The 17,597-nt window shown below is 40.5% G+C and overlaps 1 protein-coding gene across 1 annotated transcript in view; it reads left to right on the forward strand.

Annotated features, from left to right (window-relative positions):
• The window catches only part of CPQ (carboxypeptidase Q), a 162,683-nt gene extending 147,554 nt beyond the window's left edge, over positions 1-15,129 (forward strand). Inside the window, exon 8 of the mRNA XM_017806518.1 lies at positions 13,401-15,129. Within this exon, the coding sequence (XP_017662007.1) occupies positions 13,401-13,561 (161 nt within the window). The 3' untranslated portion in view covers positions 13,562-15,129. The remainder of the gene's footprint in view (positions 1-13,400) is intronic.
• The last annotated feature ends 2,468 nt before the right edge of the window (positions 15,130-17,597 follow it).

Consider the following 17,597-nt stretch of genomic DNA (forward strand, 5'->3'; position numbering starts at 1 on the left):
GATTTGCCAGTGGTTTGTAGCCCAAGTGTTGTCACCTGTACGTGAACATTTCCCAGAATGCTATTGTTTTCATTACATGGATGATATATTGCTAGCAGCCAGCAAGGAGGAGCAACTGAATGAATTAGAAACATTAACTAGACAGTCTCTACAGCAATTTGGATTGATTATTTCACCTGAGAAGGTGCAAAAAATAGAGCCTTGGAAGTATTTGGGCCTTATAGTCACTGCTCGTAGAGTGATGCCACAACCTGTCAAACTTAACATTGATGTACAAACCCTAACAGATGTGCAAAAATTGATGGGATCTATAAATTGGATTAGGCCTTATCTTGGTCTTACAAATACTCAGTTGCGACCCTTGTTAGAGTTGCTCAAACATTCTGCCAATCCTTTAGAACCCAGAACACTGGACTCTGAGGCGGTTCAAGCAGTCCAGAAGGTAGAATCATTGCTGCACACTAAATTCGTATCTCGTATTGACCTAACACAAATGGTTCAGTTGTTTATTTTTATAGACCACGTGACTCCTTTTGGTGCACTTGTGCAGTGGAATACTGAGTGGACTGACCCTCTGCATATTTTGGAGTGGTTATTTTTACCTTTTAACCCTCACAAAACTGCTCCTGGCCTGTTTGAACTTCTTGCTGAAATAATTATGAAAGCCAGAAAACGATGCATAGAATTACTGGGAAGAGATCCAAGTCAAATTGTTGTGCCTGTTCAGTCTACGTATTTTGAATGGTGCATGGCTCATAAGTATGAACTGCAGGCAGCCATGTCTGACTTTCAGGGACAAGTGTCTTATCATTTGCCCTCTCACCCTCTGATTAAATTTTTTCGTGAAGTGCCTGTAGGACAGAAGATGTTAAGTCAATCGGAACCGGTTGATGGACTCACTGTTTTCACAGATGGCTCTGGAAAGACAGGTAAAGCCGCTGTAGTCTGGCATGATGAACACGGCTGGCATGATAAGGTAGTCACACAAGAAGGCTCACCTCAAGTAGTTGAATTACGAGCTGTAACTGTAGCCTTTCAATTGTTTCCACAACCTGTAAATATTATTACTGATTCTGCTTATGTTGCTAATTTACTTTCTCGTTTAGATCAGACTGTTTTGTCCTCAGTTGACCAACGAAAGCTGTTTACAGTTCTCTTAGAGTTATGGACAACCATACAACAGAGAACTACGCCGTATTTCGTTCTACATATCCGCAGCCATACTACCTTGCCAGGGTTTTTCACTGAAGGTAACGTCAAGGCAGATGCTCTTGTATCTGCGATAGCCCTGGGCCCTACGCCCAATATACACCAACAGGCTCTCTTGTCACATCAGTTTTTTCATCAGAGTAGCACTGCACTGCGACGACAGTTCGGAATCACTCAAGCTGCAGCACGTTCTATTGTTGCTGCTTGTCCTGACTGTCAGGGAACTTACATTCCAATATATTTTGGAACCAATCCGAGGGGCATTAAAGCTCTGGAAATCTGGCAAACTGATGTCACTCATATTGATGACTTTGGTCGTTTCAAATATGTGCATGTGTCAGTAGATACCTTTTCACATGCTATAGTTGCCACAGCCCATCCTGGAGAAAAGGGAAGTGATGTAATCCGTCACTTTCAGCGTGCTTTTGCTACCCTTGGCGTTCCTCATGAAGTCAAGACCGATAATGGCCCGGCATACGTTTCACAAAAGGTACAAAACTTTTTTGCAACATGGGGTGTAACTCATGTTACCGGTACCCCACATTCTCCAACAGGACAGGCTATTGTAGAGCGTATGCACGGTACCTTAAAAAGACAGCTTCAAAAACAAAAAGGGGGAATGAGTCGGGAGCACCCTCAGGCACGGTTAGATAAAGCTGTATATGTGCTGAATTTTTTAACTTTTCCTGGTGACTCCTCTTACTCACCTTCTTTTATGCATTTTTCTTCTCTTTCTTCCACGAAGCCATTATCACGCAATGCTCCAGTGCAGGTTCGGGATTTGGTTTCAGGCCAATGGTCTGGACCTCATGAACTTATAACTTGGGGGAAAGGATATGCTTGTGTCTCCACAGGTGATGGCCCTCGTTGGGTACCTGCCCGGTGTGTCCGTCCTGTGCTTGATGATCCTTCCCGTCAACGGATGGACGGTCCCGCAGCCCAAGCAGAATGTGTGGGTGACCCTAGCTGAGATGACCCATCAGGAAACCTTGTGCCTTTCTCTAGCCAACCCAGAGAATCCCTTTTCTACCTGCTTGGTCGGACTACCTCTGGATAAGTGGCCTTGTCCAGAGTTCCAGAAAGTCTGCAACAGCTCTGCACCAAAGATCAATGTTGATAATTGGGACCGCATTTATGCATACTTACCTCAAGTAACACAAGAACCTCAAGAACTGGAATTGCTAGGCTCAGTGGTCATGGATGCTTGTGTAATGTTTAATTATACATATAACTCCAAGAGAAGAGGACAGAGTGTGAATGCAACATTGCCTGTATATAGAAATGCTACTGCTTGGTGTAACTATACTTCTAAACATATTTCACGATCCTTTAATGTACCTGTTGCTTTACCTAGTGGGGTTTTTCTTATTTGTGGAGATAGAGCATGGGGTGGAATTCCATCTAAACTGAATGGTGGGCCATGTAGCTTGGGGAGGCTTACTCTACTCACTCCTAATATTGCCATGATTCATAATAAAAAGCGAGGGAAGCGCAGCATTCATCAATTTTCAAAACAATGTGATGATCGGGTAACCTTTTGGGGACCCGGGGAAATTATAGCAGCATCAGCGCTTGCACCTGGAGTTGCAGCAGCGGCAGCATTAAAAAAGTTGACAAACTTGGGATGTTGGTTGAGTAAGCAAACCAATGCTACTTCTATTGCACTGAGTGGTTTATTAACTGACGTAGATAGTGTTAGGCATGCCACACTGCAGAATAGAGCTGCAATTGATTTTTTGTTGTTAGCAAAAAAGGTCACGGTTGCAATGAGTTTGAAGGAATGTGTTGCATGAATTTGTCGGACCATAGTGACTCCATACACAAAAGTATTCAACTTTTGAAAGAAGGGGTCCGCAAATTACAAATTGATGATGGATGGGATTGGTTAAATAAGTTGTTTGGTAAATGGGGTTTGTCTGGTTGGCTGTTATCCATCATAAAAACAGGATTGCTAATTTTGGTAATTATTGTGGTTGTGCTATTAATGATGCCCTGTTTGATCAGCCTGTTGCAAAGGGCCCTGCAGCAGACTGTTAAGGCCATCTTTGTAGCTCAAATACAAAAAGGGGGAATTGTCACGGGTGACAGCGGGTCTGTCAGCACCTTGGCACATGCTGATGAAGCAATAGATGTTGACCAGATCAAAGTATACCCCTGAGATGGACTGAAAAGAGAGGACTGAAAATGGAGGCCCTGATCCTGACAACATACTGATGCATCCTGAAGAAGCTGTCCCGTGGGAACAGAGAACACTGTCTCATGAAAACAGGAGCACTGTCTCATGAGAACAGGGACTTGTTTTGAACGAGAGTAGTTGGGAAAAACATCAACATGAGAGAAAAATAAGAGCAGGTGCTCAGGACTGTTGTGGGAAAGAACTGGGCTGTTTTGAGAAAGAGCAAAGTTGTTGTGAGAAAGTAGAGTTTAGAAAATGCACCTATTAGCTGTAAGAATTCTGGTGTGAAAGTTTGAACTGTCCTATCCGTGTGCATTACGTGTGTTCAAAAACTGTATTTAAGGGGCTGCGCAGCAGCCCCTCTGTCCCTGCTTTTTTCTTGGAATAAATTTTGCTGGAACCTTTTTTTGTGTCGCTTTTGGCCGTTCCGACATTATCAGCGACATGCTGCTTTGTGTTTGTCACCCATTGTACTACATGATCTGTAGACTAGACCAGGAAGGCTTTGTGGTTCTCTGAACCCTACCCCTAACCCTGATGGTGGCTGAGGCTCAGGTACCCAGCACCATGAGTGGCCCAACTGAGAAAGGTGTGGAGGGAGCACTGTTGGTGCTGTGCTCCCTTTCACATGCCTTTTGCAGCCCCAGAAAGCGCCTCTGGAGCTGTAAGCTTCGTGGCTCTCTGAAGCCTAACCGTGAAGACTGAAAACTCACACATCTGTATAGTCCTGAACCTTGCAATAAGACCACCTCTGAACTTTGTTTCAAGAACCTCTCAATGTTTCTGTTACTGATGAACGTGCTAAATATACACAGGTTTATAGATCAAATGAAAGAGATATTTCATCACCAGTATCTGAAGCGTCTGACGTGTTACGGAATAACTTATTGGTTTAAAACTCAAGTACACATTACTGAAAGTAACCACAGATATTTTGAAGAATATTTTATTGTTGTAGGCCTAGTATATTCTTCAAAAGCTTCTGGATCAAAGACCTTTAGAGGAAGAAGGTACTGTGAGATGAGAGTCGATCTGCTGGAGGGTAGCAGGGCTCTGCAGAGGGACCTGGACAAGCTGGAGAGATGGGCTGAATCCAATGGTATGAAGTTCAGCAAGACCAAGTGCCAGGTCCTGCACTTCGGCCACAACAACCCCATGCAGCGCTACAGGCTGGGCACAGAGTAGCTGGACAGCAGCCAGGTGGAAAGGGACCTGAGAGTACTGATTGGTAGCCCACTGAACATGAGCCATCAGTGTGCCCAGGTGGCTGAGAAGACCAATGGCATCCTGGCCTGGATCAGGAATAGTGTGGCCAGCAGGACCAGGGCAGTGATTGTCCCTCTGTACTTGGCACTGGTGAGGCCACACCTTGAGTGCTGTGTCCAGTTCTGGGCTCCTCAATTTAGGAAGGATGTTGAGGTGCTGGAGCAACGAGGCTGGTGACAGGTCTGGAGCACAAGTGCTATGAGGAACAGCTGAGGGAGCTGGGATTGTTTAGCCTGGAGAGGAGGAAGCTCAGGGGAGACCTCATCACTCTCTACAACTACCTGAGGTTGTAGCCAGGTGAGGGTTGGTATCTTCTTGCAGGCAACTAGTGACAGAACAGGAGGACACAGTCTTGAGCTGTGCCAGAGAAGGTTTAGGTTGAACATTAGCAAGAAGTTCTTCACGGAAGGGGTGATCAGGCCTTTGAACTATCAGGCTATCCAGGGAGGTGGTGGAGTCACCGTCCCTGGAGGTGTTTAAGAAAAGACTGGATGTGGCACTTAGTGCCATGGTCTGGTTGATAAGGTGGTGTGAGGTCATAGATTGGACTCGATGATCTCAGAGGTCTTTTTCAACCTGGTTGATTCTGTGAGAAGTATTTTCCTTCTTCAGAGTAATACCGGATTAAAAGAAGGTAGAAATAAGTTGCTGGTCTTGATAATAGAGAAAGGCTTTAGGCTGCCCAGCCATCTTTTTTTTCTTTTTGGCACTTTGGATGTTCAGAAAACTGGATGTTAGCTGCAAAGGAAGTGAACATCAAGAATAGCAAGTTGACAACATTTTCTGATGACTACTTCAAATATTTCATGTCAATACTGAAGCTGACCCTGAAAATGTGACAGTAATCTTATAGCAGAAAATGCCTAAACAATGCAACAGCCAGTGACATTTTTGTGTCAATAAAAGTAGAGTGATGCAGTATAGGAGCTATGCATACACAGCAACAGGATCCATGTTATTTTCAAAGAGAATGTTCTGAGAATCTCTGTGGATAATTGTCTGAAATTGTCAATTCGATACCCAGGAATGGTAAAAAGTACAGTTTCATACAGATGGGGAAGGAAGAAAGGGGAAAAAAAACAGAAAGCATCCCTAGGTAATGTGTTGTGGTATGCCACACTCACATCTTGAGTCCATTCACATGCTGGTGTTTGCAGGCAGTATTGAGCTTTTCATCTCAGGTACGGTGAAATGCAATTAGAAAAGGGAGAGGAGACACCAGAAGCCTCTATCCTCAGAGATATTGACTAGTTTCTGCTTGAGGAGGGGTATTCAGCTTGGGAAAAAGCTGCCGAGTTAGATGTGATAAAGGTGTATTAAGCCATTAATGGTATGAAGGTGAATGAAAAAAGAGAGGGTGCTACTACTACAGCTCCAAAAGTAAGAACTGTAGTGTGCCCACACGAAATGCTCAGGCGTACCATGCATCGCCACAGGGAGCTGTGGGCAGAGGTAAATAGATTCAAAAATGGGATTAGTAGGCCTGTGAAGAATCTCTCCATCCCAGGTAGTAAGCCTGCAAGTGGGTCATGTTTGGGCAGCACCAGCTAGGGAGACTTGCCTTTTTCTCTTTTTTAAAAGAAAGAGCCTTGCTGTTTGAAGACAGAGGTTGGATGAGTGGAAGAACTTCCAGTGCCTTTTACTGTTGAAGCTTTATCTGGGGGCTTTGTGTGTTTTTTTCCAGTCAAGGGCTGTTTAGGATATTATTTTAGAGTTTAGTCAACTGTGCTCTATGGAGTAGAACTGCTTCCTTCCCTGAGACCTCATTTCACAGGATTTCATGCGAGTTCAGATTGGATCCCCAGCTGTCCTGGTCCTCTGCTGCAATAAGTGAAAGGTTAATGCATTGCAAAAGTAACTGTGATAATTCTGTGATAATTTAGCCTGTTTAGTGTATCCAGAGGATAAATTCTCAAATGGATTAAGCAAAACAAGAAATAATGCACTCTTCATATTGTCTCCCTTACACTGCAGTCCCATTTAATTAGCTACTGAAACAACTGACTGAAAGCTTTCCCTCTGTCTTGGTGTTTGAATCATGAATTTTAAAGACTTTTGAGAGAGTGACTCAGGAGGTGAAACAGCAGGGATTCTGATGTTATTTATAAGCTCTGTACTGGAAACTACTTCAGTGTCTGTAGCTATGAAACTCAAGCAACGTAGCCTGTAATTTCATCATTTGAGACTAAGTGACAAGAGAACTAATGCTGTCAGCACCCCACTAAACAGCATTAGTATTCTCCATTGCCTCTACTTATTCAAAAAATGGATAATGAAATAATTGGCATTAAAGCCAGCTGTCAGCTACAGGTTATCCCACAAAAGAAGAGGTTAATATGAGCACCAAAATACATGCAATAGATGCCTGCAGTAATTGGGTTTTCATTACAGTAGCAGTTCTGCAGACTGTAGTTCAGTGGGGACAGCACAAAACATCTATGCAACACCTAGCACAAGCAGCCAAACACTCCATGGGGCTTGCAGCAACAGGAATGCTGTGGCGTGGATAGAGCCTTCCAGCCAGCCCATCCTAAACACAAATACTACTGGACTAGGTTTAGTCCCTGACCACTTGGTATTTATGACTTTGCTGGGTTTTAGAAAAATACGAAATGAAAATGAAAAATACAAAATGAAAATAAAAAATATAATAAGAAATTGTGTTCCTGATCATTCATCTGTTTTTCCTTTGGTAGGTCTTTGACACATATCCTTTGAAGGAAAAGTCATGTGTCTTCCCATGTTTGCCCTGAAGTTTTGACCTTCATCAGACCTTGTCAAAATGTGTGGGACAGCAATGCTCCAGTTATGAGAAGGGACAAGCTATTGATTCTGTTACTGTATTGACATATATGTACCCCCATACTGTTGTTTCATAGGGAGTGTAGGAACACAAAGCTGAGTTAGCACTCTGCTGTGAGGAGGAGAATGCTCTTAACTTCACTATTTATGCTTCCCTGGTATACATAGCAGTTTTTAACTGTATGGAAGATTGTGATATGTCCCTTTGCATCTTTTTTTTGCTATTTCTAAGTACTTGATGTAAAGGAAAAGGACATATGTATTTCATCAGGTCTTGCTTTATTTTTAAAGCATTGTAATTTTTTAGTACATTCCTGAATAGTTTCATTGACATTAAAAAGGTCTGAGATTAGAATAAACTTGATAATGAAATAAAAGAGTTTTTCTTGTTTCTTAAAGAAAAAAACAGGAAACAAAAGCAATCTTTAATAGATGGGAAAAAAAGGAATCTGTCTTCTATAGCCAGGAAAATCTCTGCAGAAATAAAAATAAGGTTTCAGATCAGGCATTTGTGTTGACATCTTACTACAAGCAGTACCTTTGATAGTGCACAGGTTTGTCTTGACAGAGATGAAACTCGAACACAGATATGCTTGGAAGATGCAAGAGAGGCACATGTTTTATCTCACAACACCTTTCTTTTATTTTTGTAAACTTTTTGAGACATTGAGCAAAATATCCCTTGTTAAGGCATTTTCAGCTTTGCTGTTAGTAGGTAGTACAGCTTGCTCAACGGGGTACTGGCCTCAGCTCAGATGTCTGGCATCTATTCCTTTTTCAGCTGCTGTGAGAAAATGAATGTGTCATTTCATCTCTGCATGCCTCTTTCATCCTTCAGTCCCTCTTGTCTGTTTAGAGTGTATGTGCTTCTGAGCTGGAGTCATTTCTATTTGGAGAGGTAGATATACTGTGCAAAATAGTGTCAGGTCCTCTAGGGACTACTGTAAAAGGAAACCTGGAAAAGTTATATGCTTTTTTATACATCATTAGCATATTAACTTCACTGTATATGGCAACGTACATGTAGAGGTCAGTATCCCAAAGATCTAACTGTAATACTGAATGCCCAAGAGAGGTTATACAAACAGTGGGGATTTTCCCATTGTATCTGAAAGATTCATGGAATAGTTGAAGTTCAACTTTACTTGAAGCAAAGACAATTGGGAAGCTATTGATAGGGCTCTATGGGAAACATGTACTGACTTCAAGACTCACATTTGGCTTCCTTTGGCAATTCAGTGCTATTTGGGATATAAAAAGAAGAGAAATGAAATGTAGAGAGAAGTGTAATGCAAAACATTTTAAGCTGAAAAGTTATTCTGGAGTTACTGCATGATTTCCCCCTTGAACATATTTGTGTTTTATGGAAGCTGTCTTTGTAATCATCCTGATAATCAGTAACTGGTTTTCCAGTCAGTGTTTGCACAAAAGACAATAATTTAAATGCTTAAATATCTGGCACTAGAGTTCTGTTCTAATGCTGACTTATCACAGCAGTGCTTATGAAGGCAGTAGCACCTGATGGAGATTGACAAGAAGCAGTGGTTGTCATTGACCTGCTCATCATTCATTTTGTAGGTCATTTAATCTTTTACCTCAATAGTAGCATTTCATCTTCTTAAGGTGGCAAGAAAAAGTTGAGTCAAACAGTTTATTAACGTGTGAAGAATTGGTGTTTAATGTGAATGTGTTGTAAGGCAAGTCAGTATCCTCATCATCGGCTAATTAATATTCACATTCTGCATTTGATACTGAGACTAGAAGCTAGAAGGAATGGACTGTTTTTCAGAATTCCTACGTGTGTGTGTGTGTGTGTGTATTTTCATCATGATACTCTTATGCAGCTGATTACTAAAAATATATTGTCAGTATCCACTACCAAAGCAGCTGCTTTTACCTGCCTTATGCATCAAACCATGTATGAAATAGTTGGTTATACAGAGACTCATGAAGTGAGTTCAAGACACGAATGAACTTGAGTCGAAGATTTTGTTTATGCTGTGTCAATTCTAAGAGATGTCTGAAAGAGCCAAGGAAATGGCACATGGGTTAGAATTCCACAGAACGGTTGAGGTTGGCAGGCACCCCTTGAGCTCTCTGGGCAATGTGTCCCAGTGTTTGACCCTAGGGGATCGCCAGTGGCACTAAATAGCTGCCAATAGGTGAAAGTACTGCACTAAACTGGGTAACTAAACTGTACTAAAGAGGGGTTTCTGCTACCTTGTAATGGTACTGTGAATTATCCATGTATTATTTCATTGAAGCTGTAAATTATTAATTATTTTCAGTTTCTAATTTCCATCATTTTTGATGCATTCGAGTAATAAGTACGGCATTTTTGGCAGCAGTTTTTAACATTCCCTATTTTCATGCCACAACACCTACTACATCCAGCTAGAAGCAGTTTCTCACTGATTTCCTTCTTGGCCGGCATTGTTCCTCATGTGATTTGCATCACTGTAAATGTGAACAGACTGAAAAAGGACAATTAAAGAGGGTTGTTTGGCAAACATCTCTTTTTTCTTTATGGGTGCTCTGCAAACAGGAAAAAAGAAAAGTGCATAAAATGTGACAGTGTAGCACTGAGCCCGTCTCTTTCTGTTTGAGTGTTGGTTCCACCTGGAAATCAGAATTAGATATGCAGTACATACCTACATAACACGTCCCAGCTGAGGACTTTTAAGTACTTAATTAAAGCTTTCAGACATCTGTATGGCTGCATGCTGTCTCCTTTCTAGGTGGCTAGTATGGACATGGGTGAATAATTAATAGGTCTATGAACCACGGATACTCATCTGTTTTACTTGACAGCTAGCTTATATAGCTGGCAAAAATGAGCCCCCGTTTGTTACTGAATGTTGTTCTTGAGAGAAATGTTACATAATAACAACAACAAAAAATGCATAATGAACTGATCAATTTTAGGTGAAATAACAAAATAGGTAGCAAGTGAAGTTTTAAAGATTGTATCTAGGGGAATTTTCCCAGATCCTTTCAAGTTTCCAGACATGGCATGTTTGACTTTCAGGCAGATTTCCTTTGAGAAGGCTTAATAATTCAGTGGCTATCAAGGATATGTTACAGTCAGCCAGTTGATGTTCTTTGAAACCTCACTGTTTGAAGCACTGTGTCCCCACCTTCTGGGGGTGGCTGATGTGCTCATAGCATTGCTTCTTCTGTTAGACTTTAAGAAAAGAGGCTGTAGGTTCCCATGGACTTTATTGAGGTAACCCAACATGACTGCAGTCCGAAGAGCCCCACAGAACTTCCCTCTTCACAATCATCTGCAAGAGTTGACCTCAGTCCTGGATACATTTACTGATGAAAGGGCACTATTCAGTATCTTGCTGCAGCCTGGTGACCTCTGGACTCATAAATGTCTCCAGGCAGCTAACATCAATGTGGAGGAGTCTCAGGTTTGAAGCAGCAGGAGACATGAAAATTGCTTGCAGTCATTTCTGTGCCCCAGGGTGTTTCATGTCTAGAGGCTTGCATGAGGCCCTCGGCTGTGAACTGTTCTTGTGCTCAAAACCAAGAACATGGATTTTCATTTTTGTTTCTAATTACATAGGATAAAACTGCTTTCTCAGGGTCTTTTCCTTAGTCTCACAAGACGTTTACAGGTCACTGATTTCAATGCTAGCCCATGACATGAAAGAGATAGCATGGCCAGTTTGAGAACCTTTCTGTCTACTCACACATTCTGATGTGTCACAGTAATTTCTTGATGGCAAAGTCTATAATTTTCTGATTTATAAAATCAATTTAGAGGAAAAAAAAAATCTTTTTCAGCATTTCAGGGGATTAAACATGACAAAGCAAAGAGTGTTTGTTCCTGTTCCTTTCACAGGGATAGAGCACTACTCTGTAAATCCATAGTTACTATGATGAGTAAAATTTGTCCTACGACAAATTCCAGGCAACCAGTTTTTGTCTTCTGTCTTACAGAAATTTTCAAAAACTGTAATGAGTTTGCCTCAGTGGCTTAATTTGTAATGTGTCTTTATTGCAGAAGTCTGTCGGTTAAAGAATTTATCATTGTTCAATCCTTTTATGGTTGCATATATTTAAAAGGATTTAGAATCAAATTTTAAAAGTGAATATGAGTTGGCATAAATTCAATGTGAAAATTATTGGAACATAATTCAGCACCTGTAACCTATCCAGTGACTTCTGCGGGATTACATTGCTTCAAGTCAGTAGCAAACAAGTCATTTAAGAACAAGAGCCTCTTAAAACAAAATCAGTCACAATAACATATAACCATATGCTACACCATTTGGTCTTTCTGCTTATCATCTCTCTTATAAAGGAATCTTCATCTTGTATGGATTTATAAAATGCATTAACTTTCTATTCCTTTTCTCTAAAATAGCAGTGAAATGAGCAATCCAAGTCAGTCTCCATTACAGCAATAAAAACATGCCTGTTAACCACAGGGAGAGCTGGACTCTGTTCTGAATGACTATATGAGTGATCAAAAGATATGTATTATAGGAATGTACAGTTGTGCTGTGGGAAATTTTGCTTTCATTCTCTTCAAAGGCTTCAGGCATCTCAGGAAAACTTAAGAAAAATCATAACAGTAAGTCTTATGAGCACACATGAGTTCATCAAAGCCCTCATCATCTGATACTGATTTCCACTGCATGTAAATAAATGCATGAATAATTAATTCATCTTTATTATGAAACAATCCTGGGTTTTTTTCCTCCTTACTTGGCATAGTAGGAGTAGCTTCAGTCTGTGTTTCCTCCTGCAGCCCATGGCTCATACTTGTGAATTCACATCAGTGGATGTTCTCTGGGTTTGATGACCAAGCAAGGAACAGGTCCTATTGTGCTAGATGGGTCCTACCCTGGGTGCTGTACAGCTCGGAGCCCTTGTCAGTGAGCAGGCCAAGGGAATCAGTGCAAAGGAACTGCAAGCAGTGAATTAGTATGGTGGGGGGAAAATATCACATTTACTTGTTTTCAAAATTAGTGGAATTCTGTTAATGATGGAATGGTTGTTGAGATTACAACAAAGCAGATTGAGGCTGATAAAAACAGAGAAAAGGCAGAGATAATGAACTGAGAAGGAAGGAATTTCAAGGGGACAGGAGGGTTAGGGAGGGTCAGTAGGGACTGGACCAGGCAGACAATGGCCAGGGTGAAAATTCTCTGCCAGTGTCTCTGCTGTGGGTCCCAGTGGGGTGGCAGCTTCTCCAACTCATCTTGGCTTTGGTCTGCCTTGAGTGATGCCTTGCAAGCATTATTTGTGCTCCCTGAGCCCAGCTGGCTTGGGTGGCAGTAGTTCTTTCCCTGCCCATGTGCTCCTAGAAGGAATCAGTTGTTCCTGAATGGGAGGAACTGTGGTTTCACCCAACTTGCTTCTGCCCCAGCTTATGAGGACTCCTGACTGTGAGAGGAATGTAGTCTTGGGCTCCCTGAGTTACCCCACGTTATCTGCAAAATTGCTCTGAAACAGCACATCCCTGTGATGAACAAGGGCTCAAAAGCAGAAGCAAACTCCAAAGTGTTCCCAAACACAAATAACAGCAAGCAAAGGATTCATAACTCAATAGTAACTCATCATCAGAGCAGTGGGATAGAGAACAGGGGAAGCACTGCCATGGGGTTACAGTAGGGATTTTCCTGCTTGGACTCTGCTAGTTTCAGAGGAAAATGGATGCATACTGTTGCTGAGGAAACGAGTCTCCCAGGGGAAGGTTGGCTTTTCCCTGGTGTGAATTTTTGCTGCCTCATGATCACTTGAGTCAATTAAACCAAAACCTACAAACTGCACATGCCATGGCTCTGTACAGTTATTATATTTTGAATATATATTAATTTTATACAGTTGCATGTGGATTTAATCATAAACAGCCCAGGAACAGATTCAAGTTTATATTCTTTTTTAAATATTTGTATTCCTATAATGGAACTTTGCCCATTTCTGTCTGTAGGTGCCAGCTTGCATAATGACATCAGTAAATACTTCTGGTTTCATCATTCTCAAGGGGACATGATGACAGTTCAGGATCCAAACCAGATGAATCTCTGTGCTGCTGTTTGGACTGTTGTCTCCTATGTAATTGCTGACATGGAGGAGATGTTGCCAAGGTAATAAAACAGCAAGAAAGAAGATTTCTGTTCTTCAATAAAGATTGTAAGTCCACTAATGCATGTGGACTACAGCTATGCTAAATTCTGCTTTTAACCTTGATTTTGTGCTTCATTATTGTATCTGTTTTCCTCAAAGTACATGCTTTTTTACATATACCTCTTTCTTTTTGCTGTTTTGATCTCTTCCATTTGTGATTTTCACTTAAAATGTATTCTTTTAAGTCCTTCTTAAATTTCAAACGGAGGTAGGATACCTCTTTGACAATGATATAATAAACATTTGTATGCACAGTGATCCCATGCAGCAGGAAAAGTGCACCAAATAAATTTGTTTCATCAGAATAATTAATGTATTGAGTTACTGTACACATTTACTTGTTTTGTTTCTGTCTTTCATTCTGTGCATTGGAATGAAGTCCTATTAACCAATCAGCCCTTTCTTTTTACTGTTTTAAGGTAATACTGTAGTTTCTAGAAGTTTTCAGGTTATAGGACAAATTAATCTTGTCTGTTTTAATGGTAATATGTGGTAGAGTGGTCAAATAGTAGTCAAAATGCTAAAATAATTGGGCTTTTAATGGTTTCATTCAGCTCTGCTGTTAAATGTTACTAAAGGTTCATGTAAGACTCAGATAAGCCAGGACACAGAGGATAGGAAGCCAACCAGAGGACTCTTATTTCTCCCATCTTTTTTTGGCCCCCTCCCCGTGGAAAGCCACGTGTGTCCTTTTCCGTCCCATGGCAGACTCGCCATAGTGACAAGCGGAGAATTTCATATGGCACTTTTTCTCTGAAATGCCATGATGTTTCAGAAACAGCATCACAGCTGTGATTTGTGACCTTCAGTACCTGCCAGCTGATATCCAACAAAATGTAAGAGCAGATTTTGGTTCAAAGTCCTGAAGCCCTTCCCAGCTGCCCCTCCCTTGTGGGGGTGACCTTTCCGGCTGGAAGCTGGGTGAGAGGATGCTCGTGCATATTCATTTTAATGAAGGAATTCATCTGGGAATTTGATTCTTATATACTTTGTTGATTTAGGAGGGTTGTTTGTTTGTTTGTTTGTTTGTTTGTTTGTTTGTTTTTTCTTTCCTACTGAGATTATGAATATTCAGGTGAGTTTTAGGTATATCTGTAGAGAAGATATAACTGGTCTTGGGGAATATTTTAAGATGTATGATTTCTGCTTATTTCTTTGTGACATGATCCTTACTTGTGCTTTTAAATTTTACAACAAGCAGACTCACTGGTGTGAATAACTGCTGCAATATAATCAACACCAAACAACTAACGTAACAAACAACGTGGTGTATTAAACCAAATGGCAGGCAGTCCCTGGTGCTGTTAATCAGTTCTGCTGTTGAGCAATAGCTGAGTGATGAGCAATTCATTGCTATAGAATTCATAATCATGATATCTGTTTACCACGATAATAGCTGTTTTCCATCAAATTTATAAACTATTTCAGTTTTCCTTCCAAATAATTTCAGGAGCATAAAAGATGGCTGGAGATATGCTGCTCTATCTTTTTTAAAGAAACAATATGGAAATAAATAAAGTTAGCAAAGACTTCCTCTGCCTTCCAGGCATGATGCCTACGCTTTTTTTTCTGACTTGCTTGACAAGGGCATAGTTGGTGGTACTCATCATGGACAGATCCTAGCTATCTCCAAATCCAGCCTTTTGACCTTCACAGAATATTACTGACTGTTTCCTGAACTGCGTTTCTTATTGTTTTCCCTCAAGGTATGTAACTTGGTGCATCAGAGATTCAGAAGGGTATTCCATGAAGTTACCTATATTGTTCCAAATCTTAACCTATGCTCGCTTGGAAATGGTGTTAATTTGTGTTTTTCTCCATTGCCTCAAGTTAAACAGAGAATCTCTGTAGTCAAGAATACTCCTCTGCAGAGGAGAAGAGTGCAAGGGTGCACATGGCACCATAGCACATCCCAAGGTGTGCTGTTGGCTCCTAAGTAAGAAAATTAACTGTACCCCAGCCAAAAGCAGCACAACTGTGTGAGACAGACCAAAACAATTAAGACCACGGTGCCCCTGAAGAAAATATAAACCTTTGCATTAGCTTCAGATACACAGTTCTAGAGAGAAGCTTTGCAGAGAGGTTTTAGAAAAAAATGTTCAAAAATCAAAATTACCATCTTATTTTTATAGAAATAGTGAAATTGAAAATATTTTGGTTCTTAAATTGAAAAACAATTATTTTTTTACATGTAAAACCAGATTTCATTAAAATAAAACACCATCTCATTGACTTACCTTTTTTTCTTTCTGATCGGTATTAGTTCTCAAACCTAAAAGTTCATCTGTTCATAGTGCTCTCCTGATAATCTGTCTCACAAAAATTTCCATAAACACTGACATGCTAATAAATTTTTTTTCTTTCCTAGTGGGATTTTGTACTGTCTGTGCAATAGCTTACCTTTACCTCTGCTCAGTGTAGCAATTATGCTGTTTCAATTGGTATCCATTAAACATGTATTGATCGGTCAATTTGCAATTGACTTGCCATTATCTTTGAGAATCTTTCTCAACTTTAATTGACAAAGGAATAGCTGAGGATATTATTTATATTACTATTATTGTGAGGGTCACCTGACATAAATCTTTTCATAAGTGCTTTTCATAAGTAATTTGACAACATTCTAAGTCAAAGGGATCACGTATGCATTTCCCTCAAATAAACATTTGCTTTTTTGCCTGCAAAGATCTGTGAGCTGAGAGCTGAAAAAACAGCAGTAGTATTTAAATATATGTCACGAATTTAAATTTCAAATAATCATTTTCCTCAAGGTATTACAAATCTCTTGCATCTGCTGAGAAGGGAGGCCCCTGGGTAACCTTCCTTTCAGCTACAACTCAAAGGTTTGAGACATAGCTACAAAGGGAAGAGGCCAATACATAATTCATTTACCTGACTAGACTATAGCACAAACGCTGATGAAAAGTCTGTTTTCAATATTGCATAATATAATGTAAGTAATTTGCCAGTAATAAAAGAAGAATTGCAGGATAGGTGCTTTTGTCCTTCATTGTGCCAAGACATTATTGAAGTTTCACTGTCTCTGAATGATTCAGTTCTATGTGTTCTCACAAGATTTTTAGCTCCCTTAAAATAATTAAAAACAACAGAGTTGAAGCAGTGCTGCTGCTCTTGCTTTGCAAACATCCTTGGCTGTGTGTATTTAGTTAGTATGCTTCCCCCATAACCATTTGAGACACTTCCATTTACCATAAGTAAATATCAAACTGATCTTGATATCTATATCTGTCTCATGAAATATACATACCATCTAAATGTGCCCAAATGATTAATTTACTGCTGTGTAATGATTAGCATAAAAATCTCATCACTGCACGGGATAAAAATGTTGCCACTAATTGCTGGTTGGAGTGAACAATGTTTTCTGCATAGAAGTTAATGATGCATGCATCACAGCTCTTGAATTGGAAAGCTCAAGACTTTCTGGAAGAGAAGCTTTTTTTCCCCTTCTTTCCTGCTAAATGATAGGAGACCCTGATAAGAGAAAGGAATATTTTAACTGACACTCCGTGTAATCTTGTGTCTACTGCAAATGCATGGAAGCACTGTCCATCCGTACGCTGTAGTCTTCCATGGTCTTTACTTCTGGAAACTCTAGCCTTTTTGCACAAAGGTATGGCCAGCTATGGGCCTGGGATTTGTAGTTACAGGTGTTTGGTAAGTACATTGTGCTAGCACCCGATTAAGGTTTTTAGATGCCTCTCTTCTTAATAATCATGTTTGCCCCTGGAGGAGGGCCCTCGAAGACAGTCCTATATCCAACTCTCTGCATAGCTTGCAGTTTGTTTTCATTTCAGGACAGATCAACTTTCTTTAGTTTATGTTAAGTTTATGTTTTCCAGGGGTTTTTTGATCTTTCACTCTCTTTCCCAGCACCTGTACCATGACTTGAATGTTAAGAATGACTAACCAACTGAAAAAAATCTATGTATTTTGTGTCTTTGGGCTCAGGAACTGCAAGATGCAATTGAGATGACTC

The sequence above is a fragment of the Lepidothrix coronata genome, unplaced genomic scaffold (genome assembly GCF_001604755.1).
Source record: "Lepidothrix coronata isolate B3197 unplaced genomic scaffold, Lepidothrix_coronata-1.0 Scaffold15, whole genome shotgun sequence".
Lineage (NCBI taxonomy): Eukaryota > Metazoa > Chordata > Aves > Passeriformes > Pipridae > Lepidothrix > Lepidothrix coronata.